Here is a 25,742-nt window from a genome sequence, read left to right as displayed (position 1 = left end):
TGTTGCGTGACTTTCGAAACAACATAATTAAGAGATAATTAAAAAAGAATGTCAGAGTTTTAAAAATCACCACATGTCTTACACTTGAGGGATATCATTCTCTAATACTGCGTATAAAATATCTCAAAACTATTTTTCAACATGTAATACAATGCACAATATCTGTATAAAATTCTGCGCGTTGAAAGATTTGTGTATATTTTTCAGATCTGACACCAAGGAATGGTCATATTAGCACTGTTTTTATTATTACTTGGTTTCTAATTCAGTCGTCATCATAGATGATAACATTAGTGAACATGACTATTTGGTAACTTGATTTTTTGACTGTGTTAATGGAGGTTTTGAAACATGCTTTCTTAAACCCTTTAATTTGCCATTATTGACATTTAGCCTCTTCATTTATTTTTTAAATCCAAAAATTACTGAAAGAGATTAATTTTAATTTGAGGAGCGACACTGATTTCTCATAAAACTTTAGATTCCGTAATCGCTCTATTTTCTTTCAATACAGGATCTGTATGCATTTTCCAATTGATTATTTTCGGTGGCGACCACCTAGATTGTAATTTGGTGAAAGTGTACCGCTAAAAGTGCTGGCACTGAGCGAACTATGTGGTGTTATTGCTATGGAAACGTGTTTCGATTTCGTTTTGGTACTTCTTTTCAAATATAATGTATTTGTCCTCGTGCTCTTGCTTAGACACGGGTTTGATTCCAAATTCTTGTTTGCAGCCAGCATCGGCGGTGTCTTTGTGCGAGCGTATACGTGAATAGAGGGGAAAAGCCTAAAGTCGTAGACTGAGCGGAAAGTACCTGAAAGTCAAATATTTACCATGGATCGAGCGGACAGTTCTAAATCTCGAATTTCATCATGTTGAAAACCTTCCTTCACACTTTTTTACCTACATGGGACTGGACAATATGTGTAACACGTTGGTGGTTTAAAGAATTTTCAGTTGATAGATCGTCAAATTTATTTACAATTATATACAACGGTACAACAGAAATACTTATCCTAACTGGGAAATATACGCCAACGAAGATAGGCATAGACAATGGTCTTGTATCTCCTGACTCGTTGATCAATCTCGGTGTTCAGCTTTCTCCTTTTCATCTATTGTATGCCCATTTCCATTGACAATACCTTTTCCATTTCTTCTTCGGCATCGTGTTTTAATTTGTTGGCCAAGTTCAAGGTGTTCAGTTACTGGCACTCACTCTCTTCTTGAACTGCGAATTCCAGCCTTCAACTCCATTGTTAGTTTAGTGGTGCTGGCCATGAACGTCCCCAGGAGGAAACAGGATGGTTGGGGTTCTCCAGCCATTGCTGGACGAAGTCAGGGGTGCTCATGCCCTCCAAGGCCAATGGCGCAGCCCCCCTAAAGTCATGTCATGCGGCTCCCCCAAATCATGTCGTTCGCGTTCTCAAACGATATCGTAATCACCATGAAGTATTTAATTACGATAACCGAAAGTCTACCGAATGTAATATTTTTTTTTAGCTTTACTGAACACTATACTTGATCTGCCCCTCCTCCCTAAACAGGGGTGCTCATCACTTAAGACCGCCCCTAAAATCGTTCATCATAATACCCCTAAAATAGTTCATCATAATCCCCCCAAAATAGTTTGGATGAATACGTAATAATTGGTGTCTATTTGAATGAAATACCGTGTTGAACCATATTTTTTAATTGTTCGATTTTCGAAAGAAAGTAAAGCTAGCACATTGATTGGTTAAATGTAGCAAATTAAATTATGTAAATATGCATATAAATAGTGTTTGTGGGTGGGTTTATAAAATTCACAATTTGAGTATTTAACACAAATTGTTACACAACTTAAGATAAAAATAGAAAATTCAAGCTTGGCAAAACAAACATGTTCCAGCCGTATGACTGATTCAATTATTATTTCACGAGACATTACAGAACCCTAGCTAGAACTTCTTAAGCTCAGGGCGATAAAATAAAAATAAATAAATTAAAAAAAATTAAAAAAACAACTGGAATAATACGGTTCCTCTTTCAAAGAACTCCCCCTTTCTGTTTTCTTGTGGTAAATATAATTATTTTAGTAACCCATAACAATAAATATGTGGATTTTATCTTCAGTGCAAATTTAACTTGTTAAAGTAAAATTTCCCTGCGACTAACACTAAGCATTAAGCTATATTTTAAGAAGTGATGTTATTAATGAATATCAAGAATATCGCCTATGTCTTGTAATGCAGCTATAGTATAAAACTACATTCAGCAAGAAAATGTTTACATCCATTTCTTTGCAAGCTTTCAAGAATATTAATTTAATGGGGTGTCAATACTTTCGTATGATCCCGAAATATTTACTCTCTTCCAGCTTCTCTTTTGGCACGTTCGGGGTTGAAAACGTGTGGATACCATATCGCTAAATACAGTCTCCAAGATTTAATATTCGAACTCTCTCTCTCCCCACTACAGAAATCCATTGACAATCTAAGATTTAACATTTTATCAAGAGCTTCCAGCCTATCCCCCTTTAAATTTAATATTCAATCCTACCACCAAAATTTCCATGCTAATTTAGACTATTGGATATTGCCTCCTCCAAAAAATTAATTCTCAGTCTCCACACCAGAATTCCCGCAACAGTCTAAGACAATAGCAATACACAAGAATTTGATGCCCCCCCCCCCAATGTAATGCTCAATCCCCCTCTGAACAAAATACCCGTCATAATCTAAGACCTAGAGTTGGATACTGTCCCCTAAACGTTTAATTCAGAATTCCCCCCCAAAACGCACATCTCAATTAAGGCCTAATATGTAAGAGTTTGGATATTTTACCCCCCCCCTTTCAATAATACCCTTAAACACTTTATTATCTTCATCTAATGGATTAAATATGGTGAATTCAAGGTGTAAAAATCTTTCATATATTTTACAAAAATATATAAACGTTGAATTTTATATTATTTAAAGGGAAATAATCCCCCCAAAAGTCTCGATGGCGCAGTCTGAGCCATAATCCCCCCCCCTGAACGAAGTAGTCGAGAAACTGAATTAGTTTTTCATTGGAGGTCCTTCTCCCATTATCAACAACCAGGCCTCATTAATTTTCTCTGGTGGAATGAGAGTTAAAGTTCCTCACATTTTACAAATTTTGCGCACAGCTTCATCCTCTTTGTATAGTTGGATGAGCCCGATGTTTTGAATATTACTCCATAGGCACCGATTAATTAGGAATAAGCAACCAGTCAGTGAAGTTTCGGGAAACACCTGGTGTGCAGACGTTGATATTCGCTGCTAATCCTGGTCTTCCTTCTTTTATAGTGGAATCAGTCTAACACGTAATAATTGCCTGTTAATCAGATGATTCGGGATTAACCCTGATGGAATTCTGAGAATATATGGTTGTTTGGATTGCTTCCTTGCAAAATGTGGTCATAAAAAGTAACAAAATTACCAGTGGCAGATTAACAGTTCCTTTAAGTTCTACGTATGGATCCTCTATGATCTACTCGTGAAAAAGCCAAAATGCAAGTCTTCTCGGCGGTTAGGGGAACTCGCTACCAAACCATAGTCTCTAGTTATAATGTTGGGTATAAGTCACGAAAGTTTCATTGTGTTGTTTTCAAAAGCTCCTCCACCCATCAATTCATCATCGTCGCGATTAACCAGATACGAAGTCAAAAACAGCTTTTCATGCCTTCCAATGCCTAGTGTACCAAGAGGTTGCGTCATAACCTTTTCTGCTCCGCGACAAATTTATTTAATAACTGAAAAGAAAGCTTTCACTTTTAAATTATGTATCGCTTTAGAAACATTCGGCAGTTTAGCTGCGGGACTTGGGTTTGAGTTCCCTCGCTCGCGATGCCAACGCCTCCACACGCACGTGGCGAGACCTTGGAAAGGATCCCAGTTCACCGAGTGCGACGGTAGATCACGAAAAACAACACAGGAGGGAATTGCTACAGGTCACACCCTTTTTACAACGCACTCTACGCACAGACCTACGCGACCACTCTCTCTGCGTTGCAAACCTCTTGCAGAATTCCACAGAAACGCTAAGTGTTTCCTCTTGTACTTACTTAAGAAAAACACAAGAGGGTCTTCCTTTGGTACTTAAGTTGTAAAGCAAGAACCATAAAATGGCAGTAACTATTCTACAGAAATAACAACAACAATATGAGGAGCAGGGGCGTGGCGTGTACTTAAACATTGTAAATAATAATTATAAATAATATTCAGCTCGTAAACCTACAGGGCGAAATTTAACGTATTCAAAAGTTAATCAGCGTTTGTTGTGTGCTAGCTTGTTGAGGGCCTAGCATTTAATGATGTCAAAATATACCGTGGTAAGACATGTATAAGAAACGCACTTACCGATCCGGCAAGACATGATAGCGGTCCTTGCCCTCTGCTAGACAGCGTCACGCAGCAGACTGTAACTTCCTGTGGAAGCAGCTGGAAAAATGATTACTCCATGAACTTTTAGTGCTGTGTTCAATATTTCCGGATGTCTTTACCCTCGGGAATGTCATTATCAACTGAAAGTGGCTAATTGCGCGATTGAAGACTTGTTGATGTAGACATCGTTTAGTGCAAGGTAATTAGAGTGTTCAAGCACATTTACTGTTTTTTTCTGTTTTAAATTTGGTTTCAATTTATTTATGAAACTGGTTGTAAACAGTGCAGCGCAGGACCACGAATTACCAAACTGATAAATTGTGCATATAATGTAGTGTAACAATTGTAATTCTCCTTATGTGACTCGAAATCAGGTGGTTGATTGATTGATTGATTGATTTGGTTTATTCTACTTCGCTTTTCTGCCAGTTTTTGGCTAATCGCGAAGATGAAGATGAGTGATGATATGATGAAATTGATGAAGGGGTACTTACAAAGAACACCCATGCCCAGTCCGGGATTCGAACCCGGGACCTCTGGCATCGAATCGAGACCGGATGGAAATCAGTTGGCTGTGAAAGGAGTCCGTGCTACGCCTTACAGCCTATGACTCTATAATGATCTGCACTTTTGTGTTTTTAATGTGGGGGTTTTGTGAAATTCATTATTTTTTTTAACTGATTATACAGTAGCTGAAGTTTCTAAAAATACATGGCGTTTTAACTAGAATTGCTTACAGTTTCGAGAGTGTCACGCCACGCCACTGATCAGTATCCTAGTTCACTAATATCAATATGGTAGAACACTTACACGAACACTCACGCCCGTCCGGAGCGAGGGGCATGGGGACGAATCTACACAACGACTAAGAAAAATATATATGTGTGCACCATTTTCGTGTATTTTACGTCACTTTTCTGCCACTTCTGGCTAATGGCGACGATGAGTTTGGTCTATGATATGATGAAATTGATGAAAGCACACTCACAAAGAACACCCATGCCCGAACCTGGGACCCATGGCGTCGCAGCCGCTGTGCTACTACTCCGCCACGGACGTCGAGTTGCCTATAGATCAACAATTCAGATTCTAGTTACCTGATTTTTTTCTGTACTGGTTTAGTTGATGCATAGGAAGAGAGTTGAGTATTTATCTTGCCATTTTGGTTATTTTAGGCCACTTTACTACATACTTTTGTACATAGCAAGGATTAATGACGGTTAGATAAGATGGAGGACTACAAAATACTTTATCCGGGATTTGACGCTAGGGTCCCTGCTAGGGATGGTATCTCCCAATCACCATACTTGATCGTTTCCAGCTCATCAGCACCACTACATTCCTTCGACAGGAGCCGCCTTTCTTCCTTGAGATCGTCACGCCACTGTGTTATGGTACATCTTGACAGTATGTCTGTCTATTCTGAGCAAGTAAAATCTTATTTTTGTCGATTTCTCTCTAATAATCTGACAAATTTTATTTTGATATTTTATGCCTCCCCCACCTAGTGGTTGCAGGACCTTGTAGTTGGTTGTGCGGCTTGCGTCCTCTGATGATCACATAGGCTATACCGGTAGTAGAATAGCTACTGGCAGGGTCTCCCATGCCGAGCAGGCTAGCGGGTAAAGAGCCAGACTAAGAAGCAACCTAACGGTCAAGGGCTCCAAAGGCGGAAGAAGATGGATGGTCTCTCAACGGCTCAGGAGTCGGAAAAACCTAGAGGAGTAATACCTCTTAAAAAAAAAACCTTGGTCCATCTGGCTCCGGATGGCAGCACCTTGTAAGGGCCCCTTACCAGGGATACGGTGAAGACCTCAACGGCATCTGTAGCGGAGAAGGAAACCTTCGGGATGGCAGAGATGGCGGAAGAGGCAACCCACCCTCTTGAGAGAAGAGGGGAAACCACAGCCTTGTGGAGAAGAGGAACTTCAAAGGCTAAGGGAGCAAAACCTGAAAGAAAATCCTGGTCCCCAAAGGTGGGGGTTGGGCGCTGTTCCGACAACTCAGCCCAGAAAAATTCCAACAGTTACGAAACCACAATCAGAGCCTCGCAAGGATGGACATAAACTAAGACGACCAAGGCAAAAGGATATGGACATTGAGATGGGTACATGGAACATCAGAACACTTCTCAAACCAGGGGCCCTGAAAATAGTCACGGACCAACTGATTAAATATAACATACAGATTGCTGCCCTACAGGAAACAAGGTGGACAGATAATGATATATGGGAAACAAAGACACATGTTATATACAGTAGTTGCAAAAACAAAGGAAATGGAGAAGCAGGGGTGGCCTTCATAGTAGAGAGAAGAATGAAAGAGAACATAATTGATTTTAAGCCTATAGATGAGAGAATATGTAAAATAAGAATGAGAACTAAATTCTTTAATGTAACCATCATACATTTCTATGCACGTACAGAAGAAAAGGAACAATTAATAAAAGATGACTTCTATGATAAACTAGAAAAGACAATAGACAGTGTGCCATCCAGCGATGCGAAGATGATAACGGGGGACCTGAACGCACAATTAGGTAAAGAAGAAATCTATAAAGAAACAATTGGAAGGCACAGCTTACATGGAAATTCCAACGATAATGGTCATAGACTCATTGACCTGGCAATGAGTAAAATATGATAATAGCACCCACAATGTTCCCTAGAAAACAAATACGTAAATATATATGAAGATCAACTGATGGAAAAACCAACAATCAAATAGGCCATGTTTTGATAGATCGAGGGAGAGCAACAAGCATTATAAATGTGCGATCATACAGAGGGGCCAGTTGCGGAACAGACCATTACCTAGTCAAAGTAGTCTTCAGAGGACGAATAACAAAATCACAAAGAAACAAAACAGAAACGAATCAGAAGTACGATATTACGAAACTGACAGAAAAGATACATAGTAAGAGGTTTAAGAAAGAATTTTGCGCGCACACTAGAACAAGTAGGCACAAAAAACAAGCAAGTAACAGAAGAAGCAGAAGTGGAAGAAATATGGAATAATATAAAATCAAATATTGAGGAAACAGCAAAGGTTGTATCAGGACCAATGCAGTACAACAAAGGGAAGGAATGGTTTGATGAAGAATGCGAAAGGGCCATCCAAGAAAGAGATACAGTATATCAGTCATATCTAGATAGATCAACAAGAGCAAAGAAACAAAAATTGGAAGAGCTAGGAAAAAGAGTGTATAACATATGTCGTAGGAAGAAAAGAAAACATGTAACAGAGAAAATAAATAAAATCAATCAAGACTTTAAACAAAGAAATACATACATGGCATACAAGGAAATAAAGAATATAAGGGAAGGTTTTAAACCAAGAACAAATATCTGCAAAGATAAAGAGGGAAAACTACTAGGGAATGAAAGGCAAATATTAAATAGATGAGCTGAATATTTTGAACACTTACTGAACAACACAGGACCCCAAATGAGGACCAAGAAATGAGACCAAGGAGGGAAGAAGAGTCAGAAGAACCAGAAGAGCCACCCACACTAGCAGAAATTCGAAAAGCTATTCGGAACCTAGAAAAATAACAAAGCACCAGGGAAAGACAGGATACCAGCAGAAATATGGAGGGAAGAAGCTGTTAGAATCCCTACACTTACTGTTGTGCAAAGTCTGAAGCCTAGAACTTATGCCAGATGACTGGAAAGAGAGTATAATTTACCCCATATTCAATAATGGGGATAAACAAATATGTGAACATTACAGGGGAGTATCGTTGCTGTGTGTAGCATACAAGATATTGACAAGCATACTTAGGGAAAGTATACAACCGTATGCAGAAGAAGCATTAGGAGAGTACCAAACCGGCTTCAGAAAAGGCAGATCTACAATAGATCAAATGCACACAGTCAGACAGATACTAGAGAAGTGTTGGGAAGGGAACATACAGAGCATTCCCTGACATTCGCTACGAGACTCGGCGGCAAGCGGCCCGGCATCAGAGCTTGTCTCTCCCGGTGAACGGGTCCGCGACAGTCGCACGCTACAGTCTGTTTTTTTTTTTTTCGCTCTCTCTGCCTTCGCTCTCTTTCCCTTCTGTTGACGTTGCAGACTGACGCCAGTATAATCCTCCCTCGGAAGTTGTGTTGTGTCGTGTCCGTGTGTTGAAGATTGTGGCTTAATATGGAACCACAAAAGTTTACATTACAACAAAGGATTTATCTTGTAGAGCAGTGTTACTTCGGAAAGAGGAATTGTGGAGAAGTGGGACGACGTTTTGCAACGAAATTTCCTGGTATTCCCATTCAACATAGGATCATTATATTAAACCTCTAAAGGAAAATGGGAAATCTAAAAAAGAAAGTATACAAAGACAATCCGCACACCATCCGTGAGTTAAAAGAGAGTATTGTACGAGAATTACAGTAAACGAACTTGCACGTGTAAATGCCAATTTCCTTCGGAGATGCCAGGAATGTGTTGCAGCAGAGGAACATCATTTTCAACACCTTCTGTAGTCAAGGTTAGCACACAATATGAAAACTGTAATTCTAATAGCCGACTCTACCGACTGTCGCTGACCCGTTCACCGGGAAAGACAAGCGCTAATGCCGGGCCGCTTGCCGCCGAGTCTCGTAGCGAATGTCAGGGAATGCTCTGTAGAAATAACACAAGTCTTTGTCGATTTTAAACAAGCCTATGACTCCATTGATAGAACTAAAATTGAAAACATATTGAGTACATTCAGAATACCCACAAAATTAATTCGATTGGTAGAAATGACGATGCAGAACTACAAAGCACGTGAAAAGATACAAGCAAATATGGGAGAGAGCCCCGGTGGAGGCACATAGTGGTTCTGATCCCACTTTAAACCGTAGGTCCAGTCCCGATTAGCCTTACTGTGCATAAAGTGGACTTAAAACACCAAATCAACAACAACATATTGGAGAGAGCTTTTCAGTTAAACAAGGTCTCAAACAAGGAGGTGGCTTGGCACCATTCCTGTTCTATCTGTCTCTGAAGTATGTGATAAGGAAACTAATGATAGATACTAGATGAACATTATAATATAAGTCGACCCAAATAGTTGGGTATGCAGATGACATCAATATCATAGGAAGATCAATAAGATCAATTAAAGAAGTAGTGGAAACACTAGACGAGAAAGGGAAGGAAATTGGATTACAATTAACACAAATAAAACAAACAAATTAGTCCAAACAAAGAAATCAAAGTCAAAATAAAATCATATAAAAATTAGAGAACATAAATTGGAAGTGGTATCAAGTTTTCCTTATCTAGGAGTATTCATCACAGACAAAAATGATGAGGTGATAGAAGTAAGAATTAGATTACAAAGAGTCAATAAAGCATACTTCTCATTACTACCATTGATTATATATCATGGAGTAAACCATAGAGTCAAAGTTACATTGTATAAAACCCTAATTCGCAGCATAATTATACATGTGAAACATGGACATTTAATCAAAGCGCAGCTGAAATGGTGGACTTCTTTGAACGGAAAATACTGAGGAAAATATTTGGGCCAATAAAAGTGCAAGTTATTTGGAGAATAAGAACAAATGAGGAATTACTTAAACTTTACAAAGATGTACCCATCTCAGCTTATATAAGAGCTATGTTTAGAGCTAGGAATTGGAAGAGAGAAGCCTTGGATAGGACGGGATGGAAGAGGAAGATTGGGGAGGCCATGGACCGAATACGAACCGCAGCGCCATAGAAGAAGAATTTTATGTGTCACGAACATCTTCAATTATTTCTTTAACACGCTTTTGAGCGAACCTAGAGAGGAATAGTAAAAACGAGACGAGACTTGGGAAGGCGGGTTCTTAAAAGTTTTCGATCTTTCGATAGCTAGCGTTACTCTCATCAATTTAATCCTTGAAGATGAGAGTGGCATTAGCTCTCAAAAGATCGATAACTTCCGGGAACTCATCTCATTGCTATCCTAAGAAAATATCGTCATCAAATACTTCAAGTTTTTTGTCTTTTTCGGGTTTTTGAAAAATAATATAACGAGTAAAAATTGCAAAGAATACATAGATTTTAACAAACCATGTACAACAGTTGGAGAGCAGTTCTACAATGTTCCTATTGTAGATTAGACTTAACTTAAGCTGTGCTTTTAGTGTACCTAGGTATATATGACTGATTGATCAATTTGGTTTATTTTACTTTGCGTTTTTGCCATTTTTGGCTAATCGTGAAGATGGGTATGAGTGATGACATGATGAAATTTATCCCGGCACTCACCGGGATTTGAACCCTAGACCCCTAGCGTCGTAGCGCGATGTGATAACCATTCAGCAACCGGGGTCGGCTAGTGTCTATTTGCATTGTAAGTCAAACTATAGACTACTCATAGCTAGGCTAGGATTTATATATGTGGAGGCCGGGACTACATTTCAAATTCTCGTTTTTAAGCTTTGTACCCATTTAACCAAATTTTCCCTTCCCAATGGAGGCCCCTTTCCAGATGAAGGTCAGGGGCTGAACTCCCTTAAATCTGGGACTTCTTGTGAACTATATGGGAAGAAGGTGTGCCAGTGTTTCGTATTGTTTTGAATGTGATCGCGAAGAGGATCTTACTCCTGTGTTATGTGCACACAGAACCCAGAATGTTTCAATTGGCACAAAAGTGTTCACTGCAATAACACATTAAAATGCATAAACTGTTGATGCATGCATCATCATGCATGCAAAGTGCACTTTCTGATGCATCAAAATACACAGAAAATGCATCATAGCGTACGTTTGTCAGCTGCTGGGCCGCATATACACTAAAAGTGCATCAATTTAGAAGATCAGGCATGATAACTTCAAGCAAACATAAATTACACATGTAACTGCATCAATTGATGCACCAAAAGTGCATAAACTTTGATCTGATGCATTTCCAGTTCTGTGTGTATAATGTAGAACTAACAGTGTATTCCAGAATTTATAAAACGAGGGATGCATCAATTTCTGTCAATTGAAACAAAGCTCAGATGGTAAAATCTTATAACATACATATTTATCTTATGCTCTTAACTCCTTGCCTATTTGATGATATTTTCTATTCATCTTGCCTTTAGCATCAATTTCATTTTACTGGAACGTCAGATTACTTCAATAATGATTCAGCGATACGTGGAATTTCAGTTTTGACGACATGGTCTCCCGATTTAAACCCACGAATCGCTATCTTTTCTTGGTTGAGACTTTAAACTTTCAAAACTACAGAATAGTGAAGTATTCTAACCTACGAAATGTGTTCAGTAAATTAACGGAAACGTTTCAGGTAAAACTGGATGTTAAGGAAACCTCATTGAAGATTCAGGATTCTTCCTCTGGAATTTGATGCTTTAAATGCTTTATTATTCACTTCATTATCATTCTTGATTCCTTTCGTTGCGGGTTAACATAACGGTAAATGCGTGTGACTTAAAAGTAAAAACAGACAGTATCCTTTTACAATGACAATATTGTGGTTTCTTTTTTCGTACTAGTCTTTATACATACGCAACTTCCCTCCTCTCCTTTGCTCTGCTAATACTCGACAGTTTCAACCTTCATTCTTGTCTTCTATATGTAACTCCGTAAGTAGTGTGAGAACTATTCCCGTTGATAGGATAGGCAGAATTCGTCACCTACTTATGCTGCACCCTGTACCAAGTGGAAATCGAATTGTATGCTCAGCTGTTCGCTTGCTGCCTGTTGTTCTATGCTAGGAAAGATATACGACCTCGCGTATCACTGAAATAGACACAGGGTAATGAGTTTGTGGTGTAGTTTTATTGTCTTTTATGGCCCGTATGAGACTTAATGAAAGACTTCAAAGTTTTCCTTTTTTTACTGACCAGCGTATAAGTTAGGATACGTGTAGGTGGGGACGAGTGGGCGCAGGAGTTGAAGGGAAGGGGGAAGCAATGCAAGTGTAACGAGTGTGACAATTGAAGATCGGCGTGCGGTAAGATGAAGGCAGTGACAGAAATTATATACCATAGGGGGATGGGATGGAAGGGAGACTCCTTATGTTGGTTCCCTGTTATGAGAAATTTCCCTATGACGTCATCCGCCCCTGCTCGAAGCGGCGGGCCAATGGGAGAAGGAGCCTCGGAGCGTGCTCTCGGCGATTGGCTGGTCACGCAGGTAGGACGCGAACCCGGGCAGGTAGGAATCGGAGTGTTGGTGTAGGGATCATCTATTGGGTTGTGAACAGCTACCGCAGAAGCAACATGCTCCACGCGACAACATAAGCCCGGACCTGCGAGAACGAAAACGACCACTTGTTGCATCCACACATCGCGAAGAGAAGATCTGAACATGAACACGAAATTCTTCTGCGTGTGTCTCCTCTTGGGCATATTCACCGTAGGTAAGTGGCAACACTGTCTTTTTTACGCTTGCCGGCTGCCGACGTGGTCGATTTCTCGCTGCAACTTTCCGAAAGTTTAGCATGATTACAGCATGCGAAACTTCATCACCAAAAAGAAGAGATTTTGGCGGAAGACGAGAAATGAAGAATTATCAACTCATCGTTTTGCAGCGAAAAATAGAGCCATAGTTGGTAGAATATGAGCTTAGTTAAATACTTTTCTATTTGTCTATTTTCTGTGTTTCGTGAGTTTATTAAAACGAGTAACGCTAAGCGTTGTGATTTCTGTCTACTGATAAATTAACGCCGAGTATATCTACATTTGACTAAACGTAACGATAGAGCCTACAAATGATTGACAAATTTCGAATGTTAAGGTTGGGAGTTACAAAAATATTAAAACAACTTCATCTCAAGGATTTCGACCAAACAATATATAATTGTCAATGTGAGATGAAAAGTATGACCAATTACAATTTTTAGGAAATGCTATGTCGTTACATCCTAACATTGTATGCAATACGTAATATTTAATTATGTGTGTGTGTACGAAAGTGCAGACTGAGAGGGGTTCATGATTTTCTTCATCAACTATAACTGCATTCTTTAGCAATGCCAGTTACTCTTTCGACTCCGACTAACACTAGTCTCAAGACAACGGATATTGAGGTTTCTAAAATTTAATACGATAACTGTCTCTAGTACCCTTAAGATATCGCCGAGAATACGTACATATAGTACCATTCAACGGTTTGATTGATTCATTTGGTATATTTTCTTCGCATTTATACCACTTTTGGCTAATAGTGATGAGGATGAGTGTTGATAGGATAAAATTGATGAAGGGATACTCATGGCCAGTCCGCCATTCGAACCGGGAACTAGTGTCGTAGCGTGCTGTGCTAAACATCCGATCATTATTCCGGATAAGATATTTATAGCGATTAGAGATAGCGCTTGTGATTAGAGATCGGCGATTTATGAAATTAGATATCACTATACGTATATACATAGTAAGCACCACCTTGACTCTAACAACACAATGCAGCATTTTACTGTATTATGAAATCGGCATTATATCGTGACTACGACATTTATCTTTTGGACAGTGCAATTGAAGTTTTTACTTTCACATCTCCCTTTGGGCACTTCCATTGTTTAGACTTTGCTCTCTAGAAGAAAAACTGAAAAAAAAGAAAATTCTATCCATGTCACAACTAAACATGTGCCCTAACTAAAATTACAATGTGCACTCTATTCGTAAAATATAATCCACAGGCCGATCTATTGGTCACGAAATTTGAATTTAAAGTGACGTTTTAAGTCCACTTTATGCGAAAATAGCCTAATCGTAACTGGACGTACAGTTTAAAGTGAAGTTCGAACCACTGTTCAATGTGCTTACGTGCCTACACCGAGTATCGAACCCTGGACCCCTTGATTAAATGGAGACGACGTTACCATAACGGCCACGATGTGCCGTATAGAGCACAGGTGATACAGAGTTAACGCATCTTCAGGATATAGATATTATCACCGACATAACTCAAACAATATTTTTTCAATATGTAAGCGATATTTCGTTCATCGCTCATTTCATTTTCATGATGTGGATATCGTCCATCGATAGAAAGAGCAAAAGAGTACCCTTCATTACAGATATAAACTTAGCATTTATTTGTGTAAAATTCACGTCAGAATAGACTTGTGAGCATTTATAATGCAATCTAATTGCCACAAAAAGCGGAAAATTTACAAAATCATACTAATAGCGTTTGCAATATTTTCACAGTGTAAGCGCCTGTTTTTTTAAATTTTTGAACACACACACAGATATATATATATATATATATATATATATATATATATATATATATATATATATATATATATATAGGTCATTCCATGTCAAATCAGGCAGGAGTTGACCCTGATAGTCACCAATTTTGATGATATTTGGTACACAGCTTTGCTTTGTTCCAAAACCGATACCTGTGAAAGCATTTTGCTGAAATATGATTATTACGAATTATATGAGGGTTGCTCAAAATGTCATTTTTGAGCAACATGCTCTTTTCAATTAAGTATATCTCGGGAACGAATAAAGATACATAAGCGTTCTTGAGCTCGTTGTAAAGAGCCAGGACTGTTGCATATCATGAGATGATCAAATGTTGAAACTTAGTAAAATTTGAACACTCTGTTTAAATGTTCAAATTTTAAGTTTGAACAGCTCAAAACACCCCCCAATCGATTTTTCTCATTTTTGGATATTTTTAACTACCATTCTTCCTCTTCATACTGAGAAAGTTTTGTCGAGGTGTTTTTTGATATAAGGGAGAAAAATTAGATTGAAATTTGTCCTGCATCAGCAATGAACTGATCTTCAGCGTCCCTATGATGAGACTTTTCATTTGTATCGCACTAAAGGATATATGTATATATTTACTGTTCAGGTAAAGATGATATTTCACTTGATAATTGGCTTCATTCAGGACTGTTATTGCTAATTTATACGTTACTGTTTCCATATTTTTAGCCGCGTTCGTGGGGACGAGTGGAAGTGGTCATATCGAATTTTGTCTCAGCTTACACGTCAAATATTTGCAAATGTAGTTACCAAGTTCGCATCTACAATTTAGTTTATCCACTTCGTCCTTCTGATACTAGTTTTCTGCAACACACTGAACAGATGACAAAATAGAAATGAAAGAACTCAAAATTCCAAAGGTAAGCAAGACATAATATAATGTATATTTAGGTCATTATGAGGCAAGTGACAAAAATGGTTGAAAAAACAGGGATATAAGTAATACTACTACAAGCTCTCCGACGACTGTGTTTATCTATGCACCGGATACACATGTAATAGTTTGCAAAAGTGAACAGGGCAGTATATTCGCTACTGATTCATAATTAGATTGTTACTGTGGTTGTTCGTGTTTTAGCCATAATGTAACAACGTGAACCTCGGATACTTCCGTTATCAGCACAAAAGTACCACAAGGAATCTGGACACAAACCTGTAGATATCAACCTTGCAAACGAGATTTGCAAATATTTGACATGTAACTGGGCGTAAACAGCCACATGTAAGCTGTAAGTCCAATAAAATGTATTGTTGTTGATATTTGACATGTAGGCTGAGACAAAATCCGATATGGACACTTAATTTTGAATACTTTTTTTTTTTCATTTTTCATATCGTTGGTTCACTTCTCCCTTCCCCTGAGATGACTTGATCTTCTGGCTGGTAGGCTATGATGATCGGCCTACTGGACGCGTTTCTCCCTTCGTTTTACAGCTAATCATGTGGTTGGTAATTTGTCAATTTTCACAAAATGCGTGCGTTCCTTGCTACCCTGCCGTGCGCTGTTTCGCCGCAGGAAATCGCGTCACAGATACGATCAAATGTTGTGTTGGGTTGCCAGCAACCAGGCGGCAAAACGGCCTTTTTTGAACGACTGCACCGTCGAATCGACGCACAAACGAGAATAATGTTACTGAGAAAAGTTGTTTCTTTTGATGTCATCTATACGAATCTATGGTCCGTGGGCGCCATTAAAATGACACCCTGTATAACGCCTCATATTTCTAAGGCCATCCTGTTTGCGACTGCAAATATGAGAAACGGCTTCGCGAATGAAGGACACGCAACGAAACATCCATTTACTTGAAAGCACCGAATCATTATGCAGTAAGTAGGCAGTTACAGGGTGCACTCCACTGAGACAACATTTAGGAATCTCTTTTCTCGAGCGTGGCTACAGTTTAATGTCGAACGTTACAGCCATATGTCGCCTGTTCTACTCCTTGCACTCTTAGAATGGGTAAAAATGCATAGTTTTGAATCCGGAAAATACTGATGTCGAAATAAGTGCACACTAATGAAACTAAATCTTAGTAGCTAATTGGTTATAGCCATAAAAATCCATGCTCTTTTCCTAATCTTACACATTTGTTAGCATCTTATGTCCGATACTATCTTTCACATTCTATCTCTCCTGTGTCTTTGCTTCTTTCTTGGCGACAGATTTTGTTACACATGTGAGTCTACTGTATGTGTACTTTTAAGATAATTATAATGTATAGAATCCGCCATTTGCTGATGTGTCCTGTATATGTACACCTGTCGTAATAACTTTTGCAGTCCAGCAACAGACTAAGTTTCTTACAATTAAATTTATCGCCTATATTGAGAGCGCCACGTAGGTACGTTTGAGTGAAGTTTGGTTTATCTGCCTTGGGAATCACTTTTCTTTTCGCAGAGCAGAAGAACTTTTTGTCACCCTTGATAGCAAGTGAGACGTAAGCAATTTTTTACGTTTCTTATTTATTATCACCGGCAGAGAAGCAACTGTTTCCAATGTTGGACAATGTTACCTTTTTGTCAAGGGAAGGATGAATTTCCAAAGGAAAATACACTAATCCGAAGATCCTCATGGTGAAATATGAGCCAAAGACTGCGTTTTATGCACCGGATCTCTACGTGCAGACCATGAATGTGCATGACATTCAATATGTCCACAGTAACGATATATCTGTGTGTGTTTGTGCATGTGTGTATGTACGTGTATTTCCACATTTTATCGATTTTTGACATTTTCAAAACTCTTTATAGGCTACATATAGAAGCATATAGAACAAAACGCACAGGCCTGTTACCGTATATCTTGGGGTACAAATTAACATTGAAATCTTTGGCAAGAATATGATTTAGACGTAAAGGACCAAGTCTAATAGAGAGACCACGTTAACAGCCAAAAATGTATTGATATAACATGACATTTATACAGCTACTATATAGATTCGTCTGATATTGCATTTAAGCAAAATCTGTTAAAATCTTTCAAGATGACGAATGAAAATTCGATTTTTTTTAATCTTAAGTGCGCTCTAAATTTAGCTGATAATCTCAAACCTTTATCCAAGTAAGATGTTTTATAACTTAACAAAACTCACAGCAATTGCAGGCATGCGTGGCACTGTAATAACCGAATGGAATACGGTGCGCGGTTAATGAAGGGGAGGGGGTGAAGTGGAAAGCAGTCACAAACAATGTGCCCGCGATAACTATACCCTGCCCCGGCCATCTCTGGAGCAAGGTCGCGCATAGCGGCAGAGAAGGGGAGGATGGATCGAGTGTGCAGAGCGAAGCAGTACACGCTGCTCGAAGGCGGGTAACTGCAGTTGCCCCCCTCCAAGCAATCCCGTTCCCTCTCACGTGTGCATTGGTAGAACTGTCTCGCGTCACTATTTGCGCAGAGAAATTTCGAAATGGCGGACTTCATACTTGCAAATCCTACAGAACTTTGAAGAATACACTAGGTGCGATTCATGGCCAAGACATTTGTATTTTTCTTTTACGTAGTACCAGCCTTTTAGGCTAATCGTGGCAATGATATGAATGATGATTAGATGAAACTGATGAGGGGACACTCACAAAGAACATCCTTGACCAGAACCGAGCCTCGAACCTGGAATCTTCGGTGGAACAAAATAATATGGCGAAATTCTCACATTATATTTGATCTCGAAAATGGGAGGAGCACATCATAACCCTACGTAAATCTCTAAAATAACAAAAAGACAGTGCCATACTACAACAATATATTACTATAATCGCTGTACCATTATAAATGTGTGAGAGTTTGACACATCTTATCAACTATTCACAACGATTAAATACACAAATTGAGTTTCGGTACCAAAATATTCATCAGGTGGTGTAAGAAATGGTAACATACATTTGTAGTGATAATTACACTACAGCGTTATCGGGAAATATGTAAGAGATTATTAGCAACAAGTTCAGAGTCAACTTGCTTGCTCTGTGGGTCTGGTAAGAAACAATAGCTTCGTGAAAACGAATCCAGGGAAAATACTGAACATTATGTAATTTTTTGGTTCTATTTTTCCGTTCTTGACCCCTGTTAATGAAAGGAGAGGAAATCAATCACGCCTTGCTTCTCTTCTCCAACATCACACAGTTGAAGAATGTGGTCCCGTCAAAAAGTTTGTGAAAAATTGTTTCAAGTCAACATTATCCTTAGATAGGCTAATTGGGACTAGCCCTACAGTTTAAAGTGGAATCCGAACCACTGTGTAATACTCCTCCACCGGGGATAAAACCCGGGACTCTTAAACAGGAGGAGAGTTCCTGTAAAAGTATGGACCAAGGACAACATTGTAACAGCTTCCATCTCCTTAACAAATTACGATAATTACATCCTCAGTTAAAAGTTTCGGCTTTGTTATCTCCTCTGGAGGATGCAGAAAATTAAGATTGATTTCCTAATCAAAGCTTAATCTTCAAAGATTCTAGTGATATTGGATGAAGTATATCACACAACACTGTTAAGATCACTAAATTGATTAAAACAGGGATCCTCTATTCAATCTTTATTTTTTCAAGATGTGAACAATGGCCTCTAGTCTATCTTCAGGATTGTTGAAACGGCAAACTGTTAAAGCAAATTAAATGTGAAATTGATATTGAATCAGATATTACAAATTCCTCTCAAATCAGAAAACGTCTAGGTACTGTGAATTGCAACGTGATTTAGTCTCAACGAACGGAAAAAAGTAATGACAGACATAAATCAAAATTATAATGAGCATAGACCAATGGGGCATATAGCTGTTAGGTAGTAAACGCAGTTCGAACTAGTTTAATTTACAGGTGCTTAATGTATTCGAAATTTAGTAATTTCAATACCAGAGACTTCAATTATTTTCAAACAAGTGCTATGTATATTTATTCAGTCGGAATAATATTATTTATATGAATTCAATTGAGTGTAAGCTGTTTTTTTTTTTAATACTAATGCTAATATAAAATGTACGACCCGCAAATTAGTAATAAAGATTTCTAGGTTCGATTTCTGATTGCATGAACGGGATGTATAATAATCAAACGAAATAAGCGAATATTGTAAGGAGGGTGTGCGAGTAAAACGGCGACACTGTTCATAAAATCAAATTTGGTTGAATTTTCAAGGATTTATTTGAGGCGAATGCATAACTATTCACGTACTGGATCGAATGGAAGCCAAAGGCTACATAGTGTTCTTGGAGTGTGGTTTCAGTCTTTCTGAGATAGCTCTCTCTCTCTCTCTCTCTCTCTCTCTCTCTCTCTCTCTCTCTCTCTCTCTCTCTCTCTCTCAGTTTCTTTTGCCTTGTCAGAAGAAATCATCCGGGAGATCAGGAACAATCTTTGCGACAAGATTCATCCGTCCGTTCTCCATTACTCCAGAGGATTTACTTCTGAAAAAGAAGTGTCCCGATCGCGGAGGGTTATTTCTCAACATATGTTGCCTCTATGGTTATCGACAGCGGCAAGAGGTGTCCTCGGGCGGTGGGAAACTCCCTCCTACGTTGCTGCCGAGAGAGTTCTCGAGCTTCCTCCATTACTTCTCAATACATTCAGATTACCCTTGTCAATTCTCACTTCTGCGGCGGCCCACGCGCCATCTTTTTACAACAATGGCTCGCCTGAAGTATGCAAACAAAAGAAAACCGATAAGAAAACCAAAATCGGTTGTTGAGAAATATGTAGTTTCAATAGAAGCCTTCGGAGAAGAGATGTTGGGTTATCGCGGTAAAGAATTTAGGTAATCGAAATGGATATCTTTACGTCATAGGTTGAGAAAGAAAGAGAGGGAGGGTGTAACGTAATTGTCGATCCTGAAGCAACACAAATGAATATCCGCAACACTGACATGTTGCGAATTTCGGCATTGTTTTTCTTTTACCCAAACGTGGAATTTATTTTCTTCGAAGAAAGTGATACCGAAACGCCCACAGGCAACGCCCGCTGATAGCTGTGTTTACTTTATGATAACACTGACAGCATGAGGTGAGGCATTGTCTGGAAGCGATGGATGGATAGCCTTGTTGGAGTGAAAGCCGGTGACCTAGAAAAATTTTCACAGTTGAAGTGTAATGAAATATTAATAACTCCTCTTTTACATTACGTGTAACGAACTAGGCAAATGCCCTTGAAAGAAAATTTAAAAATTAAAATTTAAACGAAAGTTCTAATGCGTTATTAATGAATAGTTCTTAAATTTGATTACAACCAAAAGAAAAGCTGGAATAGAAATCCAGTATTTGGCCACAATATTGGTCAGATTTGAACTTCTTAGAGTTGTAAGTTGGCAATTATGAAACATGTTGCATATTGAAAAGCGTATTGTGACACACTTTTACTAAGCGTGTGAACGTCGAAAGGTTCGGGGATCGAACCTGGAACCCTTTAGATGAATGTAATTCTTACCATTGGGGGTTAGCGGTAGTCCGTAAGCTCTCGCTTGGCTGCATCTGCTAACTGCGGGAGGTACCCAAATAAACTTAAATTTACAGAACCCTTTAAAGAATGGCAACTCTCTTGTATTTGGGTTATAATGACCTAAAGACTGCAAAGGCAAGGATGGCATTAGAAAAGCATATTACCTGTCCCGCTCTTGAAGCGTGGATCGAAGAGTTTCTAAATTAACTCTCACTCGCTTGCTGAAGTTTGTCTATTAAATTGTCTCTCAGCTTCGCAGCACTTCACTCCCAAACAAGTTTCTAACGTTCACTGTTCATAAGCCAGCTTGAATCTCCTTCAAAATCAAACTCACTCTCCTCTATCCAAAACTCAAAACCCCCTTTTCTCACTCCCGAACAACTGTCCTCTTCTCTTCCTTTCGCAACCCCAAGACCAGCTCTCTCGAGCAAGATGCAACTTGCATCCACCCTGATCCAAACTCCTCCCCTCTTTTCTCTCATCCCATTTTCCTCTGCAAATACTGGCGAATCCTTTTCGCTGAGCTGGCGCTGAAGTTAACACATTCCTTATATTTCCTACCAGGCTACCTAGCTAAACGAACTCGAATATGAAAATGAGGAATATGTAAGGATAGCATATTTGTTTTGAATCATATTTAATTTAAGTTGCATAAAATTTTTAAAATAATGAGAAACGTTTCTTTAAATATGTTGTTATGAATTGAATAAAGTAAACAAAGATGAGTTAGTGAATCATCTCTGCGCCTATATTTCTCCCTTTTGTGCATCTTTATGCCTCTGAAGAGGAACTCCGATAAACTTGAAATTGAAGCCTCTCTCATTTTTAGATAGTTCGTTTTATTCAGGCAACTAGCAAACAAATTTCGAAAAGTTAGTATTTTTTGGTAATGTCTGAAATCGAACACTAGGTATTTTTGCAACCGTGTAATTTGTATATAAGTGCTAATGCCGCCTTATATTTCATTGTATTCTTTCTGTGAGGTTATCAATGTCCCCTCTGCCCTACGCTAAGCCCAAAAGCCATGTTATAATGATTTGAAGGCCAATAACGATATACATTATCAACCAGCGGTGACAAAAGGGAGATGGGACACATATTCGTAATCAGGTCAAGGCACAATTTGAGGAGAGAGAGAGAGAGAGAGAGAGAGAGAGAGATAGATAGATAGATGGATAGATAGATAGATAGAAAGAAAGAACCACAAGTTTGCTTTCTCTCATTTCTTCGTTTCTCTCAACGCATTTAATTAATTCGGCATAACTCGACTTTCTACATAGAGTACGTGCAAATTCATTTCATTCTTTTTCCTTCAGACCCTGCACGCAAATCCCAAAGTTTATTTTAAGTCCACTTTATGTTCAGATGGGCTAATCGGAAATGGATCTACAATTTAAAGCTGAAACGAGGCACTGTATAGTGTGCTTCTATCCGAGATCGAACCCAGGATCCTTTGCTTCTAATCGTGGAAACCCTGTAGCCGAATGCAATGCAATCAGATCTGTTTTCTTGCCAGAACACGATGCCTAGGATCTTGGGACGGGAGGAGGATATGACAGTAATGTGACTGTATGTTAATAGCCATTCCGTTATTTTAACATATTTTCATGTTTCTGACATCTAAATTTTAGGGACATCAACATTTCTTGTATTGATACTGTACTTATTTCACTCAACCCCGTCTCTACGTTTCTGTTTCTTGTTACCTACCCTAAGTTCTCTTCAGCCAACATGGTTAATTCCATTTATGCCATTCTTAAGACTAAGTGTCTGAAATCCACTGTTTCATTACAAATCAGAATAAACAGGCCCTCTGGAGGAAGTTAATTTAAAATACCTGAGTACAAAATGAAATAGTCTCTTCCTGACCGCTTGGGGTATTTTGGGTGATTGGAATGCAACAGTGAATGATAATTAATGAAATAGATCATGCAATGGAAACTCGAAGGAAAAAGCAATATCTTGACAAGGCTTCGAATCAGGGACTCCTTGATTACAAGGCTACAGGTTCAGCCATTCCACCATCGGAGCAACGAACGAGATAAAATAGAACGTTTTTAAGGTATTAGTAATTAGGAGTCAGAATAACCTATCTTCAAGATTTCCTCATAGCAGTAAATCTGTAAATATTAATTTCCAGTTTTACTAATGTCTTATTTTCATCGACATTTTGTGTATATATATAATCCCTTCGTAAAGTTTCGAAAAATAATTATGTTACGCTCTGTATAACAATTTCGAATATGGTTAATAATTACAGACTCCCTGTATTTTCTTGCGCAATCTGTATTCCAAACGTATCAGTTTGCGCATGTGTTATGTAGGCATATCGACACGTGATTCAACGGACGAAGTTTCCTGCAACCAGGATATTCAATTTTGAAACATTTCGACCGCACACTGCTGTATCGTGATCGTGGTGTTTGGAGCCTTCTTTCATGAACACGCAGCCATGCGGAATTCTGAATTGGAGCATTGTGAATCCGAACCAGCGGACTCGAATGCACGTTGAGGAATCGCTCAAGGCCAACTCGACAACTGGAATTTATACACACATATAGAGGTTCTTGTATTATACACGCTCCATGGAATTTCCCTTTCGTTACCAAGTAGAACTGCTTTAGTTTCTGCTAAAGATCAACTGTAAGAGATAGGTTTTAAGACTCGGTACACAATACGCATAGAGTGTGCGTTGAAAGTTGAAAAACCATGCCAACCTGAGTTCTATTTTGTATTTTCTCATTTGTTTCGATTTCCTGTCCCTTTTAGCTAATCGAGACAATGAGAATTAATGAAAATTAGATGAAAACCCATGCCAATTAACACGATACTGTGATTCGACCAATCAACGTGCACGGTCTCCAAGACGACTGTCAATATGAGTTATATACGTAGTTTTAGGATTTTGTAGAACAGTCAGTACAGACGTACTGTTTAAATCCCTCTTGCCACTTTAAACGGAATACTTCCACCTTTTGAATGAAATATTAATACTCACAATACTTGATTGATTTGTTTTATTTTACTACGCTTCTCTGCCAATTTTAGCTAATCGCGTAGATGGAGATGATTAGTGCTAGGACGAAATAGATGAAGAACGACACATACGCAGTGTGGGATTTAAGAAATTTCCGAACGGGGGAGGATTCTACTGACTGTCTAGAGACAGCATGGGATAATGATTTATATGCTGTGTGTGTATATATAGCTATATACACATATGTTTATCGCCGCTAGAGGAGAGGGGAAGCGGGGGGAGGCGGTATCTCGACAATTTTAAATGGTAAATGGGATCACTCCACACTTCGTTTTACGCCACTCAACTTTTTTCTATTTAAAAAAAGAGCTTTGAACAAAACATAATTTAAATAATTGCTAAAAATTGCCGATTTAAATTTGTATCTTGACAGAAAGAAAAGGTCAAGTTCAATTTATGATCAAAACAGCTAATCGGGACTGGGCCTACAATTTTTAAAGTGGGATTTTGACACCAGATTCCCAGAAATCTATAGTCTTGACCTAACTTTTGGTGATCTGAATCGAACTTGGACATAACTTTAGCGGGGTAGAATCAAAAAGTTTTCTACTCCATAAAAATAGGGCCCAAGACTACTTTGCTAAATTACGGTCACATTTGCGAAATCATAAAAATTACTCATTAACTTGCTTTTCAGATCCCAGGAGATTGACACAAGTTCCATTAGCTTGTTAATTCTGAAAGTTCGTTAAGTGGGCGAGTGCCCCCGCCAAGTTACGGCTAATTAGTTTGGGGCTCCTTGAATACAAGACAATAGCGATTACCACTATTATACGTATATCTAACGCCGACCATTGTGTACGTAATTTCATAATCAATTGTTATTAAGGAACTGATCGAGAGAATGAGTTCAATATCGATTCTTCTGTACTTTTAGTCATGATATTTTAGAAATGTGTTTAGCTTGATGCAAAATTACGAAACTACCAACTTCACAACGCATGTTCAAACTGAAAAATATTTCCAAGAAAGGATACCACATTCCATCTCGCCAATGTGTTTTAGTTTGATTGATTTAGTTTATTTTACTTCACTTTCCTGCCACTTTTGGCTAATTCCGAAGAGGAGGATGAGTGATGATATGATGAAATTGATGAATGGACACTCGCAAACATCTATGCCCAGGCCGGAATTCCAACCCAGAACCCTTGGCGTCGTAGCACAATGTGCTAACCACTCCGCCACGGGAACCGGTCCATGTGTTTTAATTCATGATGGAAGATGTTGAAAGATAATGTATGTTTAACATCAGTAGATACATCAAGCCATGGCCGTGTAATTTTTCATTTGTTAATGTTTTCACAGGCAACCAACAATCAAAAGGAACTCACCACTAATACTCCTGCCTTCTTGTGCAGACCAACTTGCAAATTTTCAGAACCCATCCTTTGACCAACACAGCCTTCACCGCCACCAGATTTCGTTCATTTTGAATGCAGATTCCTGATATTGCAGAGTCTGGAACTCGTAATGCTATTTTTTCCAATAACATTCTATTTTCACAAAGACATCTAGTTCATTGTTCTAAAAAAGAGCACACTTGTTCTTTAATAAATGACTTCGTAAAGGGCTATCGCGCTCACGTAAAAAAATCCATGTAGGCTATCTTCGTGCACTATTGTTCCACTCAAATACAGATGATCTGTGGTAACAAGTTCGAGTCACGTGACAA

At 38.6% G+C, this 25,742-nt stretch overlaps 2 protein-coding genes across 2 annotated transcripts in view; both read left to right on the top strand.

Annotated features, from left to right (window-relative positions):
- The first annotated feature begins 6,481 nt into the window (after positions 1–6,481).
- LOC145986757 (protein CFDP2-like) lies at positions 6,482–7,033 on the top strand. Its single transcript, XM_083121143.1, has one exon. The coding sequence runs from the start codon at positions 6,482–6,484 to the stop codon at positions 7,031–7,033; it is 552 nt and encodes a 183-aa protein (XP_082977269.1).
- A 5,542-nt stretch (positions 7,034–12,575) lies between these two features.
- LOC145989825 (uncharacterized) overlaps positions 12,576–25,742 on the top strand; it is a 157,972-nt gene continuing 144,805 nt past the window's right edge. Inside the window, exon 1 of the mRNA XM_083125207.1 lies at positions 12,576–12,743. Within this exon, the coding sequence (XP_082981333.1) occupies positions 12,692–12,743 (52 nt within the window). The 5' untranslated portion in view covers positions 12,576–12,691. The remainder of the gene's footprint in view (positions 12,744–25,742) is intronic.

Source organism: Lepisma saccharinum, chromosome 1 (genome assembly GCF_977018435.1).
Source record: "Lepisma saccharinum chromosome 1, izLepSacc3.1, whole genome shotgun sequence".
NCBI classification, from domain to species: Eukaryota; Metazoa; Arthropoda; class Insecta; order Zygentoma; family Lepismatidae; genus Lepisma; species Lepisma saccharinum.
Note: the sequence above shows the minus strand (reverse complement) of the source record. Positions and strands in the feature narration are given on the sequence as shown.